Source organism: Nilaparvata lugens, chromosome 12 (assembly GCF_014356525.2).
Source record: "Nilaparvata lugens isolate BPH chromosome 12, ASM1435652v1, whole genome shotgun sequence".
Taxonomy (NCBI): Eukaryota; Metazoa; Arthropoda; class Insecta; order Hemiptera; family Delphacidae; genus Nilaparvata; species Nilaparvata lugens.
The window spans coordinates 32,003,759-32,029,005 of NC_052515.1; the positions used below are offsets into that span (position 1 = coordinate 32,003,759).

The 25,247-nt window shown below is 36.7% G+C and overlaps 1 protein-coding gene across 1 annotated transcript in view; it reads left to right on the plus strand.

Annotated features, from left to right (window-relative positions):
• The window catches only part of LOC111052579 (vitellogenin receptor), a 66,081-nt gene that overhangs the window by 33,176 nt on the left and 7,658 nt on the right, over window positions 1-25,247 (plus strand). Inside the window, exons 14-24 of the mRNA XM_039439358.1 lie at window positions 417-611; window positions 3,070-3,339; window positions 4,757-4,913; window positions 6,203-7,071; window positions 8,601-8,834; window positions 11,869-12,090; window positions 13,197-13,557; window positions 15,872-16,079; window positions 19,125-19,306; window positions 20,691-20,896; window positions 24,191-24,375. Of these exons, the coding sequence (XP_039295292.1) occupies window positions 417-611; window positions 3,070-3,339; window positions 4,757-4,913; window positions 6,203-7,071; window positions 8,601-8,834; window positions 11,869-12,090; window positions 13,197-13,557; window positions 15,872-16,079; window positions 19,125-19,306; window positions 20,691-20,896; window positions 24,191-24,375 (3,089 nt within the window). The remainder of the gene's footprint in view (window positions 1-416; window positions 612-3,069; window positions 3,340-4,756; window positions 4,914-6,202; window positions 7,072-8,600; window positions 8,835-11,868; window positions 12,091-13,196; window positions 13,558-15,871; window positions 16,080-19,124; window positions 19,307-20,690; window positions 20,897-24,190; window positions 24,376-25,247) is intronic.

A 25,247-nucleotide genomic window follows, 5' to 3' on the forward strand; every position in this document is an offset into this window, starting at 1 on the left:
GCAAAGTTTCAAGTCTGTAGGACAATTAGTTTGAGCTGTAGTGTGATTTTACATCAAAATTTTCGAAAAATGTCCTCTCCTGGACCCCCCTGAGCTCCTGATCGAAATTTTTCTGCATATATCTAATCTTTTTTCGTAGCTGAACAAAAAAGTTTCCCATGACTTTGCTGTGCAATGAGCGGTTAAAAAGTACAAAATTTTGGGGGGGCCCTAGCTCCCTCAGGGGTGCAAATTTCTGAAAATCCTTTCTTAGTGGATGTTTTCAGGCTACCATAAATAATCGTGCAAAATTTCAAGTTTTTAGGCTCAGTAGTTTGGGCTGTGGTGTGATTTCAGTCTGTCGGGGCTTAGCCTTTTATAAGTATAGAGATTACATAAAATTCAATTTTTACTAATTATTTTTGTTAATTTTGCAGAAAGTTCTAGAGCGCGCAGTTGTGCATCCCTACTCGATAGCTGTTTTCGAAGACACGATTTACTGGAGCGACTGGGATTCCCTGAAAATCGAGTCGGCCAACAAATTCACCGGCAAAAATCGGAAAACTGTCGTTCAGGACAAACACAGAATCTACGGAATCAAAGTCTACCATCCTGCTATGCACGATATAGATGTGAGTGTATTATATTTGGGTTATATCATCGTATATGATAATAGATTATTTCATCCAATTTTCTCTTAACCTTCCGGCAGTCGCGCTCTTGTAAAAAGTACAACAGTGTCAGTTTTTTTTGCTGCACAAAGTTATTGAATGGGGTGGTGTCAGTGAATGAGTCACCTATGCATCCCAAAACTTTCTCCCCATCACTCCACTGAGTTGCAGTATCAACCGAGCAATGGTTCAGTCTTTAGACTTTAGGTGCCATTTAGTCGCCACAGTACATAAGTCGCACTGTGCATAAGATAGGGAAAGACTGTATACGGGGACTGTAAACGAAACAATAACACAGAATTGATGTCTTTGCTTGATGTACCTTTCTTATACATTCTCACCCCAACAGAACACTGAGGGCCAGTTTCCGAGCTCGAGATTTAGCTAAATAAGTTCTAGACTTTTAAACAGTTGGAGTCAGAAAATTGGCTTTCCGAAATGGGGCGTAGTAGCAGTCCACATTCAAATTAGCTTACGAAAAACAAAGTGAAAATAGTGTAATGTTTCAGCTATTTTGAAATATTGAGGAGTGTTTTATTTCGTCAAAGAAAAGCTTGTCAAATTATAGAAATGAGAAAATAAAGATTACCATTAAAACCACGACTATGCCCCGTTTCGGAAAGCCAATTTTCTGACTCCAGCTGTTTAAAGTCTAGAACTTAGCTAAACCCTGAGCTAGGAAACCAGCCCTGAAGCCCGCCGCAAAGTAGACCCACGCTAAACCACGAAAAGCAACCCACGCCGTGGGATGTTTGTAAACCATTGCTAGGCTTCTCTAGACATCTGTGTAAAGGTGCGTACAGATAAACGCACCACGAACATAAGCAATTCACTTTTAATCAGCTGACTATATCTGTATTTTTACAGAAACGGTGAGATACAGATATAGAAAGCTTGGCATCAGCTGATTAAAAGTGAATTGCTCATGTTCGCGGCGCGTAAATCTGTACGCACCTTTATACATGTAATAAATTATCCACTTGTTAGCAGATCGATTATAAATAATTTTATTATTCGGTCCCGGCTGCCTAAAAAGCAGTCGTTAGGTCATGTGAGAGGCCCTGAAATTGATCAGTTGCGACCTGAAAACTCTGACACCAGACCTCAGCCAGCCACGATATTATTATTTTTTTTTTTTAATAATTTTATAGCAATGGTTCACAAAATATCCCACGGCATGGGTTTCTTTTCGTGGGTCTACTATAATACGGGCCTTACTGTTTTGTTAGGGTGAGAGTGTAAGAACGGCACAGTATGAGAGTCTCCCAGCGTCACATAGCTATAGCCAAACAAAATTTGTTAGACTTTCATCTTGAGTTAACAGTGAAATTTGGAACATAGACGCCCTATACCATGGGATATCTTATTATTCAAGCTTTCCTTTATGGTACAACTTACACATTTTCAACAGTTTTCAATTAATTTTGGATATAATTTGTTGCATGTGTCTGTTTTCTTCCTATTATCATTTGTTCTTATTTTAGTATTATTTATTTGTTGTTTCGTTGCCTATTTATCCGTGTTTCGGATGGAAAAGTTAATCTGTCGGTCACAGCTGCCTAAAAAGCAGTAGTCAGGTCATGTCAGAGGCCCTGAAATTGATCAGTTGCGACCTGAAAACTCTGACACCAGACCTGAGCCAGCCAGGTCACTCGATATTATCCTATACTATTAAACGAGCAACTTCTGTTCATATGTTCATATGTTTAGATGTTTTTATGTTTGTATTTCACCGGATCTCGAAAACGGCTCTAACGATTCTCACGAAATTCAGAACATAGTAGGTTTATAATATAAAGATTCGATTGCACTAGGTCTCATCCCTTGAAAAACTGGCTGAAGGACATTAAAAGGATAATTATTATTCATCCTTGGAAAAACAGTTGATAATAATTATTTTGTCGTCTGTTGGTGATGGAAGTGAGTGAGCGAGTTCATGTGTGTGGGACTGTGTCAAAATTATGACTCAGCTGTTGAACTTTTGTAATCATTCAATCAGGTACTTAGTGCCGGTTGCAAAAAAGCTGGGTTATTTTCAATCCTGATTAATTCCAGTAGATCCATCTTTTTGAAATAGTCTTCTCTGATTTGGTTCATTTGAAGTTGATCAGAATTAAAATTTAACCGGCTTTTGTGCAAGTGGGCCTTTGTGAGGGAAATTTTTGCATTCCTCTGGGAACTAATCTATGGGAACTAGATAGAACATTTATGTATGAATGTTATTATAATTTCTTCTTTCGTGATAAATTTCTTTTGTTTTTGTACTCCAGAGCGAAGCTCGGTCTCCGATATTTATTATTATAACTGCATAATTATTGTTATTATTTTATGTAAGGAATTTCAGATTGTCCTATTATATGTAGAGATTGTTTTTTCATGACATGAGAATTTTAATTAGATCTTTTTGTTGCACTTTCAGCAAATCAACTACTGTTTCGGCGCACCCTGCTCGGACCTCTGCCTGTTGGCTCCTGAACGAGTGGACTCGAGCTCCTCACCCTCACCAGCTGGCAACAGCCGACGCTACAGCTGCGCATGCCCAGACGGCAAACAGCTGGCAGCCAACAATCACAGCTGTATTGAAACAGAGAAGAAGCAGGAGTTGGTCATTGGCAACAGAGATAGGCTGCTCAGTTACCAGCATAAACAGCTGGGAAGGGTTCATATTGAGGAGTTGCCTCTAGATCAGGTAATTAATTAATTCATTAGTTGATTCATCTATTCATACTCTTATCAATTGAATGATTCATTCATCCACACTTTAATTTGCTTGTTGATTAGTTGATTTATTCTTTCAATAATTTTGCAAGATAAGCATTGATGATGATTTTACATCAATATAGTACGCCTAATCATGCATTGATAAAATGCAGATGGAAATTACTGAGATATTGCAATTATTCAAATGCTAATGAATTTTTTATTATTATTAAACGAAAATCCAAATTAAATGCTGTAATTCACCCCGAAGACTTCTGCTACTGCAAATATTGACAACAGGATAAACAGCTAAATGAAAATTCGATGAGCGCTACTATTCAAAAATTCCCGGGCTGACAAATAATTTTTGAATACTAGTGCTCATCGAATTTCCATGAAGCTGTTTATCCTGTTGTCAATATTTGCAGTAGCAGAAGTATTCAGGGGTAATTTACAGCATTTAATTTGGATCTTAGTTGAATAATAATAATTAAAATGCATTGTATCAGAATTGAAATACATCTATTATATGACGTATATCATAGTAATATTTACAATAATATGATTCACGTGTGTCATGATATGATTCATAATTAGTGACATGTTTATTCTCGTGGGACATGATGTCATAAGTAGATAAGTGAATGAATACAGTACGAGAGTATTTTTACTCATTCATAAGTCGATAATCCATTCATTTATTCATAATTGTTATAGTATCAGAATTGAAGTTCATCTACTGAATATGACGTATATCCTATTATATTAAGCGAGCAATTTCTGTATTTATATATCTGATTATTTTCATATCTGGCTATTTTTATATCTGGTTATTTATGTTTAACGGATCTCGAAAACTGCTCTAACGATTTTCACGAAATTTGGAACATAGTAGGTTTATGATATGGAGATTCGACTGCACTAGGTCTCATCCTTGAGAAAACTCGCTGAATGACATTGAAAGGATAATTCATCCTTTGCTGAAACAGCTGTGGATAGTAAAAAAGTGAGTATGTGAAAAATCAAAATATCGCATCCCCGAAATTCATAAGATGACGTATAGCCAGCTGTGAAATATAAACACGATCATTTTTGAGAATTGTGTTCTGTTTATCAATATGTTGATGGATGACGGAATGATTATAACAGCTGATTCCTATCTCTGTGTGAGGCCAGCTCACAAATTAATCTTCTCTCATAAGGATTACATGTACACTTTGAAGGACCGTAGGAAAGAGTCCTGAAGTCAGATCATAAATTTGATAGGCCATAAACCTTCTCCTGAACATAACAAACACAACTACAAAAATAATCAAATTCGGTGTACATATAAAAAAGTTATCGAATGTCAAAATTTGAGGCTCGATTTTTATTATTTATATAGATGAATCCATGGATTGTTACAGGGGAACGCGATGATTGGAGACATAAGCGCTCTACAGTACAACTCTCAAGATGGCAGCCTGATAGTGGGCGACTCTTACAATCGGAAAATGTCTTCAGTTGATCTGAAAACTCTACAGGCCAGAGATATTGTGACTACTGGCGTTGGACGGATAGAAGGTGAGGATTATTTATCATCATCATCAACATCAACATCATCATCATTATAATTTAGAAAAATTGTTCGTTCTCTCTAGGAGGGATGAGAAAAGTCGGCTGAATTTGGATACTTCAGTTCAATCATGAACTCTCATAATGTCCACATTAGGACAAAGCTGGCCCATGTGAACATAGATAAATATTAGATAAATATAAAGAAAATAAAAATCTCAGTACCCTTTTTTGAAATATTTAATCACAACATGTTTCGGACATTTATGCCATTTTCAAGTGATATCACTTGAAAAAATGATACTGAGATTTTTTTTCTTTATATTTATATTACAAGTAGCCCTATACAGAAAAAAGATAAATATTATAATATGATCATTCTATGATATCTAGCTGGGTCACGTCATGATACGTCCCGTCATATCTCAATGTGTGACTAGCCTAATATCATAGAGGTAAAATAGCACATGAATATATCTCATGGTAAAGGGGAGTTCATGTTCCAATTTTAAATGTTAACTCAAGCCTATACTCCTAGAAGATCTGTTTCATGCTGGTGAAGCTATGTGATGCTGGTAGTCTCTCATACTGTGCCGTTTTTATACTCTCACCAAAACAACAATACAATAGTTGACAGAAACGAGAACGATTTATACCATGGGATAGCTACTTATGCTATCTTTTATTCATGCTAATATACTTTCTAAATGTATCATGGCTCTTTATTCGAGTACAATTTTACTAGAGACTACTTATCACAGCTTTGAGATACATAATAAGTTATGTCACTAATATTATTGAGGATGATACCCACATTAACGTTTTGCTTATGCGTGAGTAATGGGAGTGTGAGGTTGAATCATGAGATGATCAAACGTTCATGCCTATTCGATGGAATTCGTCAGGATTCGAACCCGCGACAAGTTCGCACTAGCAGACTGAAGAGGATGCATCGCCTTATGCTCAACTCACACTTACGCGACTCATGTCAAGAAGAGACTCTACTCTAGTCGAGAGCATGTGCTTTCAAATGGTGACAGTCAGACCAGTCGATTCTAGTCTCCGCGACATCACCATTTGAAAACATAATTATGCTCTCGACTAGAGTCGAGTCTCTTCTCGACCTACTGAGTCGCGTAAGTGTGAGTTGAGCCTTAATCAACTCGGCTTATACGATACGTCTTATAAGATACATCACTAATCAGTTCTAACACTGATAATATAACATTATTCTGATTGATACTAATTAGATACATTTCTCATCATTTTAGTTTTATAAATAAATTTTTCTCCCACAGGCATCGCCTTCGACAACCTAGGCTCCAACATCTACTGGACCGACTCAGAACTAGGCAAAGTGGAGGTGATCAACACCATCAATCACCACCGAAAAACCATCATGAACCACCTACAGGGCGACATACCACGTGGTATAGCCGTCATACCATCAGAGGGCATCATGTATGTCTCACTTACTTCCCCCACCACCGCTCACATCGACAAACTATCCATGGCAAGTGGTGACGTCATGTCCCGTACACATATCTTTGAGGAGAATCTTCGAGGACCGTTTATCCCCTTGTTTTATGATGGTATGTTGCACCGTATGTACTGGGCTGATTCAGGGACTAGACGTATAGAACATACAAACTGGAACGGAGAGGAACGACACACCTATTCCGAACTGAACAGCTCTCCAATATCTGTCACATCTGTGGGGACTGATATCTTCTGGTCCACCCCCGGTTTCAAAAACGTCTACTACGCTAACAAACTGGAGTTTAAGGGTAGCAAGGTTTTGGACCTCTCAAACCTAGTTTACTCAAACTCCAAGATCTTCATCACCGCAGTTACTGGTCTAGATTCCCAGCGAAACCACCCCTGCGCAGTGGATAACGGGAATTGTAGTCATATATGTTTGGTGTCTCCGAAGAAAGATATTATGAGGGAGTGTGCATGTCCTGACGGGATGTATCTTAAGGAGGGTGGGAGAGAGTGCAGTGTGAGAGAGGCCTGTGAGAGGGGAGAGTTTGAGTGTGGAGAGAGCAGTGTGGCGGGGATTGTGAGGCATTGTATCGCCGCGAAAAAGAAGTGTGACGGGAATAAGGATTGTCCCTTGGGGGAGGATGAGGATAGGAGTCTCTGTGGTCTCAAGGATTTCAGTAAGGTGAGTCAAGATTTATACTAGTTTTAATACAATGTATTTCAATATTTTCATGGATTTTATTTCATTCAAAGTACACACTCCACAATTTATCGATTCTCAAAAATGATCTTACATTGTTCCATAATTCTAATTTATTTTTACCTTCTCTGATAAATTCCACCTTCACTTCTAATGAATTTTATTTCTTTCAAAATACACACTCCACACTCTATCTATTCTCAAAAATTATTCAATATTGTTTCATATTTCTCATTTATTTCCACCTTCTCTGATACCCTCCACATTCACTTCTCCACCATGTTTTCATCCCAGTTCAAGTCTACTTAATCTTTGTCTTATCACATCGTCTTAAAGATGTGACAATCTGATGATACAATCAGATGACACACATGTTACAATCTGTGTTTTTCATTATGGAAAAGTACCACATCACTCACAACTGAACTGTTTTTACATTTACATTACAACTGTTTTTACAATTTTATCACATTCAAAATATACACTTCACACTTTATCTATTGTCAAAAATGATATAGCATTGATCCATATTCTTCATTTATTTCTACGTTCTCTGATACACAGTTCTATATGAGAACTTTGCTTCTCTATTATTCTTTGTTGACTCTATATGTTTAAGTGCACTCATTACTATATCACTTCGTCTTTGACAAATTTTATTCAATTCAGATACACAATTCACACTTTATCTATTCTTTAAAAATGATTGAACAGTGTTCCGTTATTCTCGTTTATTTCTACCTTCTCTGATACAATCCACCGTTGCTTCTTCAATATGTATACCGTACAATTAAGTCCACTTATCACTTTATAAGTTGTTCTTTCTCTAACTACTTCTTTTTCTACTACTTCTCACTTTCTCCTCTTCCTTCTCACCTTCTCTTGCTCCCATGCGTTCATATTCTCACAACTTTCATCTCTGTCTTCTTCCTGTGTTTCATCTTCCTTGCATTCTCCCATCTTCATCACTATCCTTTATAATAGTGTACCATTGGATGTGTATTCAAATTGGGTTAGATTATAGTGGATAGAATGTTGGATAGATAAGAAGGGAGCAGAGACATTCAAATACATGCATTGTTTCAACACTCTCTGATACACTCTACGTTGTTTTGACCCTTCTGTAACTTCCTTCTGAGTGATATTATTTTGTTTTTTCTAGTAGTTTTATTGATGAAGAATGAGTTTCCAAAATGAGTCGGTATCTTAATGAGAGTTAAATTGAATGAAAAAGACTAAGAAATTGTCAAAAATGACTTATTCATTTATAATTCAAGAATTATTCATTCAATATGAATAATTACCACAATATCAATTTCTCAACTACACAAAAGAGAGTGAAATTGATAGATAGTAGCATGGAGAAGAGATAGCATAAGCTATAGCTAGACCAGTTCACTTGCTCCTCCTTCATCTTCTTCTTTTCCTCCTCCTGCCTTCCCTTCCTCACTAATCCTCCACAACTCACTCACTATCTACCTCCTCTGATAATTTATATTTCTCGTTTCCAGTTGCACTGCCTGCCAGGGCAGTTCGCCTGTCTGGATGGAAGCCGTTGTATCCCGGATGCCCTGCTCTGCAATTGGCACGCGGACTGTGATGACCACTCGGATGAGACGCTCGGCTGCGATTCGAGTCGAGCACCCGAGGATGGCCGAGCGCAGCCGAACATACCCGAAGTGTGCGAGTTCCGGTGCAGCACTAGCAATGAGTGTGTTAGCGAGGCTCAGCGGTGTGATTTGCAGGTGAGGCAATAAAAAAAAAAATAAATTGGATAAGTTCATCTCTATAATAATACAATTTTACAATGAGGAAACATTTTCAAATGCTTCATAACATCATAGATCAGTTACATCCGGGGTCTGGGACACTAATTAAATCTAAAGCTGCGTACACATACTCGCGCTTCCAACCCGCACCGAGCACGCTCCTCCCTCGCACCGCCCTCGTACCACCATCGAACCACAGTCCGCGCACACATCATGAACGTTATGGAAGATGTTAGATCTTCTCGCGTTCCCCGGTCGATCATCTATCGCTCTGCTGGAGTGACGTTCGGTTGTGGAGCAGAGCGACAGTCTGTACGCACCTTAATAGACCAGGGCTCTCCAACCTACGGCCGGCGGGCCACATCCGGCCCGCAGATAGATTTTGTCCGGCCCGCCGAAAGTTATTGCTGCAGATTTTTTTAAAATATATATCTATACACATTTTTGACAACAACTGTGAGTTCAGTACTCTTCTCTTACTAGCCACTCCATCTCTTAATAAGTCCGACTGAGTCATTGTCAATATTGTAGAGCCGTTCCATAATTGTGTAATTCTTAATAAGTGTAGAATAAGCTGTAAACAAGCAGCGATCAACCATTGCGAGATATTAGCAAATGGTCTGCACGGACTCTACATGTCTCTCCCAGCAAAAGACTCTGAAAGCATAAAAAACCATGCTCAAGCTATGTTTTCTCTTTTTGGATCTACCTAAAAGTGTGAGCAGACGTTTTCAAAAATGAAGTTTGTTAAATCCAAATACAGATCTACCTTGTCATATGAACATTTGAAAACAATTTTAATGATCGGGACCACAAAGTTTGATCCTAAATGGGCGGACATTCTGAGTGGAAAATAAATGCTATCTTCTCACTAAAAATAAGTATTCTCTTTTAGCTTGGTAACTTTCTGTAAATTCGTGTATTGTCAAGTTGTCTTATTACTATTAAAAAAATTATTATCATTTTGTTCAACTTGCTAAATTTATGCATTGTCAAGTTTTCTTATGGCCTTTCTACACTCAAAAATTGGACTTTGCATTGAAATGAAATGAATTGGTTTGTTTCTTCCTGTGTTTCAATTAAACCTACTTGAAACTCCTCATATTATTCAAATGGGAATATAATAATTTTATACCCCACAAATTCCCGTCGTGTGTGTCCCCACAAATCAAATTCCACGTGCATCCTTGTTATTGGCACTCTAAGCCTCCCAAGAATTAACAATGTGGTCCTAGGATAAAAAAGGCTGGAGACCCCTGTAATATACCATTAAACCACAAACGCAACGTCAGAATCTGTGAATGAACACATCTGTGACTTATTACAGTATAGATTATTGTCAAGCTACATCAAACGATACAATCTGTTGAAAAATATAATCAAAGATCAAGATTGAGTCACACCACAGCCTACTTTAGATTTCTAAAGTAAGCCATGGTCACACCTCTTTTGTACTTGAAATTTCTATTTATTTATTTCTTCAATCAATTACAATTATTATACTTATATGTATAGAATAGGATACATAATAAAATAAAGTGACTGACATTTTGACCAATTTTGTTTGATATCTCAGTTACAGACTTCTGAGAAGTTGGATCTGACTGTCATTTTTTCATGTTTTACCAAATCAAATCAAAATTTTATTCACAATTGAAACAGTTGAGGGTCCTGCCAAACCCAAAGGTTTTTCGGCGGGTGCCCAGTTACAGGAAAAATGAGTTACAAGAGATAAATAAACTTAGACAAAATAAATATTACACTTCAAAGATTTTAAGTAAAAAATGAAAGAAAACTGATACAAAATGCAAAAATAAAATAAGAAATATACATCAGATTTTGATACAGAATTACATTAATGAAAAAAGGGAAAAATGAAAATTAATTAGAAAGGAATGAAATAATAAGGGAAAAATTGTTTTATACAAGTAATAGTAAATTTTTATCGTTGAGGCAGGCGGCAGTGACAATAAAAGGAAAATTTCAAAACTTCAGCCAGCAAAAATTGAAAAATACTAATAATGTAAGCATTATGCTGTCGTTTTTTCAACTTGACGTTTCTTAAATTATGAGTACGTTTGTAATATATTATTAATTTAATAAATTGATTGTGCTGTTATTAAAATAAAACAATAAAACATTTTCAGATATTATTACTAACATATTACTGACATTAAACTCATCTTAAGACATAGGCCTAAACTTCTTAGGATACCGGTAGTGTAATTATTGATTCATTCATGGAGAATTATTCTTCTCAGTCGAAAAAGACTATTTGATCCAGTTCTCTCAGCTTTCTCTCGAATGAAAACGGGAAATTGAAATTGATACCGGTGAATTATGATAAAAAGACACTTTAGAATGCTTTCTATTTAATTTCTGTGATATTCAGTTACATGAATTCACATGATGATTGGTTAAGTCTTCATTAAGGAGTGTACAGACACTTTTAAAGTTGTTAATAATTGTAGAACTGTAAAACTTGTAAAAAATTAAAAACTGTAAATTATTAATAATTAAAAATTATTTTACACACGTCGAACACGAGCACTTCTTTCTTCATCAACTGATGCCTAGACTTATTACATCATTATCTTACTGTTTCTGTACAAATACCAAAGACCTTGAAGAGATATAGACCCACAATGCCTATGCCTTCCCAATGATAGCTCTTACTTGAAATTGAAGGCTGCCATTGGGGTATTTTAACACGAGATATTATATATTATTTATTTGTAATACAATAGATCACAAAGGCATTGGTGGCATTGGTATGTAATAATCTTATGGGTTGCCCCCTCAATGGCGGATTTCAATTCCAAGTACGACACTAGCGCTGCATGTGAGTCTATGCATCTTAAAGGTCTTTGACAAATACAGAAGATATGATAAGCATAGCATCAGCTGATGAGAAGTGGAGTGCAGGTGTTCGTAGCGCATAAGTCTGTACACACCTCAAAAAATACTCTTATTTCAACTTACTGGATTTTTAATTATTTTCAACTTCCAGCCTGACTGCAGCGACGGTTCAGACGAGCTAGGCTGTGACGCACACCTGTGCGACAAAACTGCACAGTTCCGATGTCGGTCGGGAGCATGTATAGCCGCTGAGTTGGAGTGCAACGGGGAGATGGACTGTCGTGATGCGTCAGACGAACATGCCAAATGTAATCATGTCAGGACGTGCTCTCCTACTCAGATCACTTGCAACAATGGACAGTGCATTGATAAGGTCAGTTGGAAAGTCAGCACCTGATTATTATTGGGTTGCTATCCTTGTCTGTCATTGGAAAAAATCTGATAGCCCTATCCTTTTCCAACTCCAGAATTATGGGTGATATTCACCCTATCATTTCATCCTGCAATCACTCCATTCAGCTCAGGGTGACAAACTATGGTCCGTGCAGCACTGTACTCGATATAATAACGCTGCAATCCATGGTTAATATGAACTATGGTTAATATCAAGTAGGCTTAAAGCCTGATTTTCATTTATAGAGTTAGTGGAAGACGCCCCTGGGCAAGTACTAACTATCTTGTGAACTTTCCAAATTTAAACTTTCATGGTAGAGTAATAGTTTCTAGTAGAGTGAAGTGGGATAGCACCAAGGGATAGTACTAATTTAAACGAGCTAGTAGAGTAGAGTGGAGTCCGTATTGACATTTTAAGGTTAGTTCTGTTCACTAGACAACACACTTTACCTACTATTCTCAATTATAGTGAAAACAGTTACTCGACCAAGTAAGAGTAGAGTAGAGTTAGCTCGGTAAAGTTCGTATGCCAGTTACTCGACCACTAACTCTACTAGTGAAAAACAGGCTTATTCAGTGCTGGATTCTATCCTGTTCTGGATTCACTGCTGAACTCTATATTTTTTTCTAATGATGGACAAGGATGAAGAAACAGAGCAGGGAACTCTTCTCCCAACAGATGTGGTCTGACAAGATGATCCCTAGTTTTTCAGGCAAAAGTTGGAGAAAGACTTACTACCCCTTCTATTTGATGGCGTTGACACCGATGCAGTAAAAGAATTCACCTTCTCTTAACTGTGAAAGGGTTTCGGATAGCAACATTCTTATTCTTCCATTGTTATAATTATTATTATTTTGTTTCAACTAACCTTGAATTTGACAAATTTTGATATCTCATGAGCTGAAACGCTACGTTAGGAGTGCTCAAGAATTTTTAATAGTATTATTCTGTTTCACTTTACCTATAATTATTTGTTAAATTTAGATGTTTCAGGAGCTAAAATGTAACGTTTAGAGTGTGCAAGTCTTTAAATACTAGTATTCTGTTCCAATTCACCTTGAATTTGACAAATTCATACTTTTCAGGAGTTGAAATGCAACGGCCGGAATGACTGTGACGATGCAAGCGACGAGCAATCCTGTCCACAGCGTCCCATTGCACACATTCCCGTCTTCGCGAACACGGGAGCTTCCTCCCCCGAATGCGACACCCGCTTCGAGTTTGAATGTGAACGAGGACATTGTATTCCTTCCTCAGCCCGTTGCAACCATACATCAGAATGCAGTAACGGCCGCGACGAACTCAACTGTATGGGTTGCCATCACGACCAGTTCCAGTGCAAGAACGAGAGGTGCATCTACCACACGTGGGTTTGTGATAAGAAGAACGATTGTGGTGATAATTCTGATGAGGAGGAAGCACTGTGCAAGACGCGGAAGGGGAATGGTGAGTTATTGAATGGAAAAGACTAAGAAATTGTTAAAAAACCACAGATTTATTGATACTCAGAAAGACCGGTTTCGGTTATTACACCATTGTCAATCTCTGATAAACTAAAACTAAATACAAGAGCAGCAGAATTAATACTAGTAGGCGAGTACTACTATTGGTCAAGGGCATGAACGCCTGCCATTGGCCCAGCTAGACAGTCTCCTCCCTTTCAACGGTGTGAGCCATTTGGTCATATGAATAATTACCACAATACCAACTTCTCAACTACACAAAAAATGGTGAGTTTTTGGGTTTTTTTGGTTTAGGGTTTAGGGTTTAGATGTTTAGGATTCCAGGGTTTGGGATAAAGGGTTGAGAGTTGCAGGGTTCAGGGGTTTGGGTTCTAGGGCTTGGGGTTTCAGGGTTTGGGGCTTTGGGTGAGGTATCAAGGTTTATGTATAATTTAGAGTATTGAAGTTTCGGTGTTTGGGGCTGAGGGTATTGTGGTTAAGTGGTTTTAGGGATTGTGGTTTTGAAATTCAAGGTTTATAGAATATTTGAACATTTAAATTCCTATGACACGATCAATTTCTTTGGAGTACAGTACAATAGCCACCTCTAATACAAGGCCCCGGCCTACGATATTGCAACGTCGCAGTGTAGGCCTAGAATCTAATACATGATTGATAGAAAAAATCAGCTGGTATTTTTAAAAATATTTTTCACCAATCATGTATTAGATTCTAGGCCTACACTGCGACGTTGTAATATCGTAGGCCGGGGCCTTGTATTAGAGGTGGCTATGACAGTATGCGTCTCATGACTTTGAGCTTTGACTTGAGCTTTGCATGCATGACTTTGAAACGGTATGTTGGCAAGGTATGTTTTGCCGGATAATATTCACAGCTTTGCAGAAATATCAGGCTTCAGAGTCCCCAGATCCCTATCCCTAGATGACGGGAGCTCCCTACAGAGCTTCCTTGAAGCTATTCCTTGCTCTTCCTTGAGAGTTGCAGCGTATCACCAACTATGGAAACAGCAAGTTGAACGAATGTCAGCTGATTGACTGTGTTGTGCTGAAAGTACGTAACTCCAAAAAACTTCTTGTGTATCTTTTCGGATGCAACACGTTGCTTTTAAGAAGATACAAAAAAACATATGTTGCATCCAAAAAGCTCCTTGTGTATCTTTTCGGATGCAACACGTTGCTATTGAGAAGATACAAAAAAGCATCTGTTGCATCCAAAAAGCTCCTTGTGTATCTTTTCGGATGCAACACGTTGCTATTGAGAAGATAAAGAAGAAGCATTTGTTGCATCCAAAAAGCTCCTTGTGTATCTTTTCGGATGCCACACGTTGCTTTTGAGAAGATACAAAAAAGCATCTTTTGCATCCAAAAAGCTACTTGTGTATCTTTTCGGGTGCAACACGTTGCTTATGAGAAGATAAAGAAGAAGCATTTGTTGCATTCAAAAAGCTCCTTGTGTATCTTTTCGGATGCAACACGTTGTTTTTGAGAAGATACAAAAAAGCATCTGTTGCATCCAAAAAGCTCCTTGTGTATCTTTTCGGATGCCACACGTTGCTTTTGAGAAGATACAAAAAAGCATCTTTTGCATCCAAAAAGCTCCTTGTGTATCTTTTCGGGTGCAACACGTTGCTTATGAGAAGATAAAGAAAAAGCATTTGTTGCATTCAAAAAGCTCCTTGTGTATCTTTTCGGATGCAACACGTTGTTTTTGAGAAGATACAAAAAAGCATCTGTTGCTTCCAAAGTAATTGAGTAAGATTAAAATTATTACAATAGGCTATATAGACTGTGATAGAATTGAAGTTTAGTAATTATTGTTTATTGATATTTCTGTATTCTTATTTTTATTTTTTAACTTTATTTCATTTATTTATTTATTTTGAAAAACTGAATAGCTTTGAAGCCTACTCTTGCACTGAATGTTGTGTATTATCTTCATTTATGTATTTTTATTGTAATTCTGTTAGAAATTTTATTGTATTGACATGGCCTAGTGTACTGTATGTATTTTCTGGCTGTAATAAAATCATTGAATCATTCCAAAAAGCTCCTTGTGTATCTTTTCGGATGCAACACGTTGCTTTAGAGAAGATACAAAAAAGCATCTGTTGCTTATGGAGAGATACATTCTCAATAATGCTATGTGTTTTTGAACGAGTACTATTGTAGTCTAGTGGCCCTCCAACGATAGGCAAAGCTACAGGACGCGGACTGTAACTTTGTGCTCTTCAATTGTTATTTAGGGATGTATATCAATACTTTTGACATGCAACGCGTTGCATATTCTTTCCGTTGCAGCCGACCAGAGCGTTGCAACAAAGAGCGACACTCGTTGCTTCGGGAGCTTCCGCTGTGCAAGCGACGCCAGTGAGTGCATCCACACAGACAAGGTTTGCAACAACGAGAAGGATTGCTCCGACGGAAGTGACGAGGGTGGTATGTGTGATAAGGGATGTGAGAGTGCAGGATGCAGTGATACTTGTCAAAAAACACCTCATGGTCCCAAGTAAGTATTCAATTTTGTTACCTTTTTGTTACAGTTTCATAAGATTTTGTTGGATTTACATGATTCACCACATGGTCCCAAGTGATTATTGCATTTTCTTTTTCTAATTTGTGTTACAATTTCATAAGCTTCTGTTGGACTCAAGTGATCCACCACTTAGTTTCAAGTGAGAATTCAATTTTTTACATTTTTTGTACAATTTCATGTTTTTTTGTGAGGTTCAAGTGATACAACACTAACGCTCAACTCACGCTTAAGCGACTCAGGTCTAGAGCATGTGTTTCCAAATGGTGACACTCAGATCAGTCGATTCTAGCATAGAGAAACAATAGCTCGAGTAGATATCCCATGGTATAGGGCGTTTATGTCGCAACTTTTACTGTTATCTCAAGCCGATTACTGTCGATTATTGTAGGTTTCTACTGTTTTGTTGGGGTGAGAGTGTATGAACGGCACAATATGAGACTACCAACGTCACACACCTTTTTGAGAAAGAAATACGTGAACTATCGGCTTGAGATAACAGTAAAAATTGTGACATAAACGCCCTATACCTTGGGATATCTACTCAAGCTATTGTATTTCTCTATGATTCTAGTCTCCGCGACGTTTGAAAAAACATGCGCTCGACTAGAGTCGAGTCTCTTCTCGACCTGAGTCGCGTAAGTGTGAGTTGAGCCTCAGTTTCAAGTGAGAATTTAATCTTTCACATTTTGTTACAATTTCATGAACTTTTGTGAGGTTCAAGCGATTCACCAAGTCATAGTGGGAACCTGTTCCCAAGTAATTAACTAATTTTTTAACATTTATTGTAAGTTTTTAGGTTATTTCGTGAGATTCCTGTGATTTGCTACAATAAAATTCAGAGAAAACTATCAGGATGATCATTTTCGAAGTGATAAAAGTGATACTTGTCAGAGAACATCACATTGTCTCAAGTAATTTTCCAATTTTGTTACAATTTTCCTAAGTTATAAGTTTCTGTGAGATTTACGTGATATGCTACAATCCAGTTTGCAACGAAACTATGAGGGTCATTTTTTCAACTACCGATCAAAGTGATACTCATCAGAAAACTCTATATTGTTTCAAGCTATTATACAATTTTGTTACAATCTTTGTAAGTCATAAGCTTTTGTGGGATTCATGTAATTTGCCTCAATCAAATCCAGAGAAAACTACAAGTTGAATAAAAAAGACTGAGAAATTGTCAAAAACCACAGATTTATTGATACTTAGGGCCGTTTGCACAGTTTAGATTGCTAAACTCGATTAAATTAATCGAGTTTAAGTTAATCTGGAAGTTTAAACTTGAATCGGTTTTCTCAGTGCATTTACTAATCCAGTTTAAGTTAAACTAGTTTAGCGTTGAGTTGGTAATAGAATGTCATCGTTTATAATATCAGGAAGGGTAATTTTTACAGGAAATTTGCTATTTGTTTACAAACCATTAGTGAATTGAGGCTATGTAGCTACTATTTCCTGGTTCAAAATCCACAGAGCTGTAAGCTGTACGGTAATAAAAGAGAAAAGCGATCAAGAAATTATTCAAAAAATGATGAAATGCTTTATTACTATTAGAAACAAACTTTATTTAGTTGGTACCAAAAAATATAATCTAGAATGTAAGATAAAAACCTTATTTTGTTATGAAAATCTACTTAAATCTACTACGGTCTTCCTCGTTTATTAGAAATCTCTCGAAAGCAAAATATCTCAGTTATTTGTTATTAAAAACATGTTTTCTAATCAAAAATCATTGATAAAAATTGTCTTATTTTCTATCAAGTGGCTTATTTGATCAAATACGAAATTGGCACTTGCTTTACTCAAGCAAAACCGTTAGAAAAATTCTCTATGATCCCAGAAATTTAAATGATTCGTTTTTTGCCCAATTTTTCTGTTCCAAAATCTCTTCACAGTCATCTTCATCAATCGCATTGAAAACTTCTATCAATTCCTGTCAATTCTATCAATAATGATCCACTATAACCTTAATAATTTTCATTGTCTATAGAAGCATTAAAAATAAAACGTTGAAAAATAATTTACTATTAGCTGTTTCCCCATCAAATTTTACAGATGACTAGTAAATCCAAATTATTTGGTTTAAACCTCCTGTTTTGGAGGTTTTAACTTTCCTAGAGTTTAAACTCAATACAGAGTCTAAACTGATACTGCGCAAACGAAATTTCAGTTTAAACCAAAAAAAATCCAGATTTGGTTTAAGCTTCAGCTTAAACTTAAACTGTGCAAACGGCCCTTAGAAAGACCGGTTTCGGTTATTACACCATTGTCAATCTCTGATAAACAGATAATGGTGTAGTACACCATTATCTGTTTATCAGAGATTGACAATGGTGTAATAACCGAAACCGGTCTTTCGAAGTATCAATAAATCTGTGGTATTTGACAATTTCTGTCTTTTTCATTCAATATGAATAATTACCACAATATCAACTTCTTAACTACACAAAAAGGGAAAACTACAAGGGTCATTTTTATAAAAGTAATACTTACCAAAAAACACCGCAATGTTCCAAGCTATTATACAATTTTGTTACATTCTTCATAATTCAATGATGGATTGAATGATTGCCTTTATTCATGGCCTTGATGTAGTGGGGTGGAAAGTTTAAAACCTGAAACTATATTCTCCTCAATCCAATTCGAACATAAACCAGTCGCTTCCCAGAAAATGACTCCTTCATTCTCTTCTGAAGTTGACTTTTCTGAATATTTTCTCAAATGCACGTTTTTTAACATGCTCTCTTCACTGGTTGCAATTACAATAATAAAAAATTGACTATATTCCTGCGTAGAAATGAACAAAACAAATAGAAAATAAAGTAGTAACATTTGTGGCTGTTACTACTTCATTTCTGCGCAGGAATATAGTCAAATTTTTCATGAAATTTACAAAACAAATGAAAAATAAAGTAGTAACAGCCATCAAATACCGTATATAACTATGATATTGCCTTTCATTCAAGTTGGCTTCTTCATTGATCTCTATAAAATCGATTTTTCTGAATATTTTCCCAGATGCACATGTCCCCAAGGCTTCGAGCTGTCAGGTGATGCTAAGACGTGTGTGGATATAGACGAGTGTGCCACGGAGGAGTATTGCTCGCAGTATTGTTCCAATACTCCCGGAGCATTCCGCTGTTCATGCAAGGCGCCAGAGTATGTTCTCAGGGAGAATGGCATGAGTTGCAAGGCTAAAGGTTAGTATTGCAAGTCAACTAGATTCACTTCAAGTTCTACGATACATAAATTTATTTATTTTATGAATTTTCTCTGAAAACACTTCTTCCCATACTCCTCCTACTCCTTCTTCTACTCCTCCTGCATCTCCTTCTCTTCCACCTCTTTCTCCTCATCACCCTCCTCCTGCTGAAAAACTAGATGAATTGATATAGTCTATTACCATCCTTGTTAAATTCAGAGTCTAATATCAGTGACTGAGCTTCGCTCTGGAGTACAAAAGCATAAAAAATGTATTACGAAAGAAGAAATTATAATAACATTCATACAGAAATGTTCCATCTAATAATAATAATAATAGCTAGCGCACAAGTTTAACTTTGCTGGCTGTGCCAAATCATTTAGATCTATTATAATTTACATTTTTATTATGCATTTTGTATGTATCATTCATGTTTTGTAACTATGTAATTTTGGCGAAATAAACATTGTTATTCTTATAATAACAGTAAATCGAGATTCATTCCCATAGGAATGCAAAAATTTCCCCCACAAAGGCCCAGTTGCACAAAAGCCGGTTGAATTTTAATCCTGATTAACTTCACGTGAACCAAATCAAAAAAGATGGATCTACTGGAATTAATCAGGATTGAAAATAACCCGGCTTTTTTGCAACCGGCACTAAGTACCTGATTGAATGATTACAAAAGTTCAACAGCTGAGTCATAATTTTGACACAGTCCCACACACATGAACTCGCTCACTCACTTCCATCACCAACAGACGACGAAATAATTATTATCAGCTGTTTTCCCAAGGATGAATAATAATTATCCTTCTAATGTCCTTCAGCGAATTTGTTTTAGGAATGAGACCTAGTGCATCGAATCTTTAAATTATAAACCTACCATGTTCTGAACTTCGTGAGAATCGTTAGAGCCGTTTCCTAGATCCGGTGAAATACAAACATATAAACATCTAAACATCTAAACATCCAAACATCTAAACAGAAGTTACTCGTTTAATAGTATAGGATCGATAGATTACTTCTCTCATTATAATTCATTTTATTCCGGTTTGTTTATTTCTGTTATAATATAACTTTGTTACGACTCACACTGGCGCACAAGGAATCTTCCTTTTGCCGGTGTTTTTGCCTCACCTACTGTACTTATGCATGTGATCATAAATTGAATCTTCATTTTAGAACTATTATTTATAATATAAAGGAATAAAGGATATCATTTCGTTATTATTTCTAATTAAATAAATGTATGTATCTTGGTTTAAGTGCAGTAGCATTATACTTATATTTATTTTTTGAAAAGTTATTTTGTATTTTGTTTTTGGCAAATAAAATTCATCCATTCATTCAGAAATATTCAATATTTTTTAATTGTTCAGGTGGCGAAATGCAGTTCATCTACTCTGTGTACAACGAGATTCGCACCATGTCGGGTTGGCACTCCTATCTGGGCATCGTTCACTCGGACCCCGACTACAGGGCGCGCGTAGCGGGACTGACAGCCGACGTTGCCCGTAAATACGTCTACTGGACAACCACCACAAACGACAGTGTCTTCCAGATATCTATGGATAATCGCCGAATGGTGAGATCACATTCATCGCTAATAGACTACTCTTATTCAATGAGGAATTTTTCTTCTCCTTTTTTTCCCTCTTCATCTCCTGCTTCTTCTTCTTCTTCTTCTTCTTCTTCTTTTTTCTTCTTCTTCTACTTCTTCTTCTTTTTCTTCTTCTTCTTCTTCTTCTTCTTCTTCTTCTTCTTCTTCTTCTTCTTCTTCTTCTTCTTCTTCTCTTCTTCTTCTTCTTCTTCTTCTTCTTCTTCTTTTTTCTTCTTCTTCTTCTTCTTCTTCTTCTTCTTCTTCTTCTTCTTCTTCTTCTTCTTCTTCTTCTTATTCTTATTCTTATTCTTATTCTCTATTTTCTTCTTATTTATTTTCTTCTTATTTTTTTCTTCTTCTCCACCAACTCCTTCTCTTCCCCCTCCTCGTCTTCTCACACCTCTCCTTCATCCTCATTCATCTCCTTCTCATCCACCTAAGCTTCCTCTTCCTCCTCCGCCTCCTCTTCCTCCTCCTCCTCCTCGTCCATCTTCTCATTCCTCACATCTTCTTCTCACTCACTTTGTCTTCATTCAACTCGATCCTGCATCTCTTTTCTTCCCTCCTTCATTCTTTCTCCATCAACTCTCTCTCCTTCTCCTATATTCCCTTTATTCCCTTCTTCATCAACTTCTTCTTTCTCTCCTACTATCAATTCTTTATCTTCTTCCATTCACTCTGACTTCTATTGAATTCATCTTTATATCCTTCCCCTGCTTCTTGTCCTCAGTCTCTTTCTCCTCCTTCTCTTTCTGATGCTTCTTCTCTTCTTCCCCTTCTACTCTTTCTTCTTTGTCTTGTTCTTCCTCCCAGTCTCCCGTTCCTTTCTTTCTTCCTGCTCTTTTCTCTCGTATTCACTCACTACTTTTCCTTTTTCGTCATTTTCTGCTTCTTCTTCTCAGTCATTTTCTCCTCCATCACATTCTTCTTCCTCCTCTCCTTCTCGACAGCCTTTTCTCCTCACTTCTCATCCTCTATCTTCTTCTACTTCTTTTTCTTTATTTCCTCTTTCATCGTCTTTCTTCGTCGAAGCAAAAGTCGGAGCATGTAAGTCGTTGCGTCTGGACGGTGAAACGGATGGGTCTTCAAGATTAAGTCGTCAAACTTAAAATGTATCGGCCGGGAATCCTTTTCCATCAAACCGTCCGTCTTTTGCCTATCCACCAAAACCTAAATCACGTGAAAATGAACATAGAGAAATTGTGATTTCAGATTCGGATTCAGCGCCCTCAAATTAATAAAATGCCTCGCGAGTACTTGAAAATAAGCAAGTTTTTTTTTATCGATTGTATAATAACACCATTCTTAAACCCTTTTTTTTCTTTCTTGATTCTCATGATACTCTCAGAATTTGGTTTTGATATTATGATTCACTATCATGATATATTAAGATGTTCTATATTGCTGATAAGAAAACTATTTACAAAATTTCAATCCATTTACAATCTCTGTGTCTTGAGATATGACATGTAAACAAAGCCATTTAGCATAACAGTAATATTTTTGTCATCATGTTGTTGAATATAGCATTATCCGGTTGAATCAGAGAAAAAATACGATATAATTTTCACTCATCTACCGGATATTAATTGTAAACCGTATACAATTCACTGTATTCAGACTCAATGAACCATATCTCAAATCACAATTCATATTGGAGTGACACATAACCTCTAGATACTTTGGACTGTTGTAAAAATTAGAATTGGAACCGTTTTGGGCGTAAGTTAGCCTGTATGAATATTTATTTATAAATAAATAAACAAATAAATAAACATATCAAGAACTGAGCTCGTGAGTACAAAAATAGGAAAACGGATTACATAAGACGGATGCGTGTGGACGCAATTTTACATCAGTCTTTTGCTTGAACCAAACGATCAGTCTTTTGCTTGAGCAAGAGACTGATGGTATACTTGACCCGGCTTTACTCTTCCTCTACCTTCCTTCCTTCTTCAAACGGAGGAATTCATTTGAAAGATGAGTAATTTATCTTTTTCTACTTCTCCTTCTTCTCCTCCTTCTTCTTCTTCTTCTTCTCCTTCTTCTTCTTCTTCTTCTTCTTCTTCTTCTTCTTCTTCTTCTTCTTCTCTTCTTCTTCTTCTTCTCTTCTTCTTCTCTTCTTCTTCTTCTTCTTCTTCTTCTTCTTCTTCTTCTTCTTCTTCTTCTTCTTCTTCTTCTTCTTCTTCTCCTTCTCCCTCCTCAGCAGTCTTAGCATTCAATAATATTCATTATATTTTTCAGCTTCAAAAATATTAATGACTGTAATATCGAAATACGGCGTGGATTATGCAACCTGCCAAACAGGGATTAGCACTTTTTTACTGTTCATTAAATTTTTATATCCATTACTTCTGGGAGTCCTATCAGCTCCCAACTGCTGAGCTGAGACAATGGTTTTGTCTCCTTCGTCCTTCGTAATATTGGTTTCAAATGAGAAGAGGAAGAAGATGAAGAAGAAGAAGAAAAAGAAGAGGAAGAAGCTTCGCTTACAAATTTTGCTTGTCTTTCTTTCCCCTCTTTCTCTCCCATTCTTTCCTTTTTAATCATGTTTTTCCTTCATTCTTCACTTTTTTCATATATCATGAGAAAACATAGTTGGCTAGGTATTTCTATCCTGTCATTCTTCCAGCACACCCCACAATGAATCCTGTCTTATGTATTTTTATTGGAAATTTGATTTTTTATTGTATTTATCTATTCATTTATCAAATTGTGTACAAATACTTAACATGAGGAAAGGCACAACAGACTCATACCCAAAACTGTCCCATTTCCAATTTATACTATACTGTCCAAATCAAAATGTAGGTAATGTCACTTTCAATTTTCAAAATACAATTTACGCTCTTCAATACTCAGATAAAAGAGCAAATTTTGAATCAAACAGATACTACTAGAACCTAAAATCAAAAAATCCAGAACAGTAAATTAATAATTATTCAAAAAGTCTAGATTTTGATTGAAACTAGAAATTTTCCATCTAAAAACTTCACACTTTACAGAAAACAACAGTTTCTGTATTTTGATATAATTTATTGTGTGCTTACCCACATGAGCTTTTTGCTTTTTGCTGAGAAGTACTAGGGTGATTTATGAGATTATTAAACGTCCATGCCTATCAACAGGACTCGTACCCACGTCCAGGTAGCACTGGCAGACTGAAGGATGCAACGCCTTAGTCTATCCAGCTATCCTGCCCGGCATATCCTGAATAATAAATCATTGTTCTATAATGTTTTCTATATTCTATTTTCTACTTTTTGTTTTCTTCACCAGATAAGGTCAGCCCACATCATACGGCCAAGTCGGCTGGCAATCGACTGGATCACTGGCAACGTGTACGTAGTGGAGGCAGCCACACAGATAACCGCTGTCAACTTCGAGAAGCGAACCCACGCCCGGCTTTACAAGAGCGATCCGGCCAAGGATATCGAGGCGTTGGCTGTTGATCCTGTCACTAGGTTTGTTGCACATTCAATCAAAATCAAATTATCATATCTTCAGGTAGACATAGGCCTACATAAGTTTTTATTGAACTTAATAATATGATCTGAATATTCATATCTCCACGTAGATAAACATAAGTTTTGATTTAACCACATAATATCGGGGCACCGAGCTTTGCTCGTTATTTTTAATATCGGGGACCGAGCTTCGCTCTGGAGTACAAAAGCATAAAATATTTATTACGAGAGAAGAAATTATAATAACATTCATAGTTCATACAGGAATGTTCTATCTAATCACAGGAAATTGAGATTAATTCCCAGAGGAATGCAAAAATTTCCCTCACAAAGGCCCGGATGCACAAAAGCCGGTCAAATTCCAATCCTTATCAATTTCACGTGAACCGAATCAGAGAAGACCATTTCAAAAAGATGGTTCTACCGGAATTATTCAGGATTGAAAATAACCCGGCTTTTTTTGCAACCGGCACTGAGTACCTGATTGAATGATTACAAAAGTTCAACAGCTGAGTTACAATAATTTTGACACAGTCCCACACACATGAACTCGCTGACTCACTTCAAATGATCATTATCTGCTGTTTTTCCAAGGATGATTGAAAATTATCCTTCTAATTTCCTAGTGGAATCGGATTTCTGTATTATAAACCTACCATATTCTGAGTTTCGTGAGAATCGTTTGAGCAGTTTTCGTGATCCGGTGAAATACAAACATATAAAACAGAAATTGCTCGTTCAATAGTATAGGATTTATTGATAAACAGAACACAATTACTCTAAAGGGATTGTGTTTATATTGTACAGCTGGCTAAACGTCAGCTGACAAGTGATTACACAGATGTGTGGAGAAGCCAGTCTATTGCTGT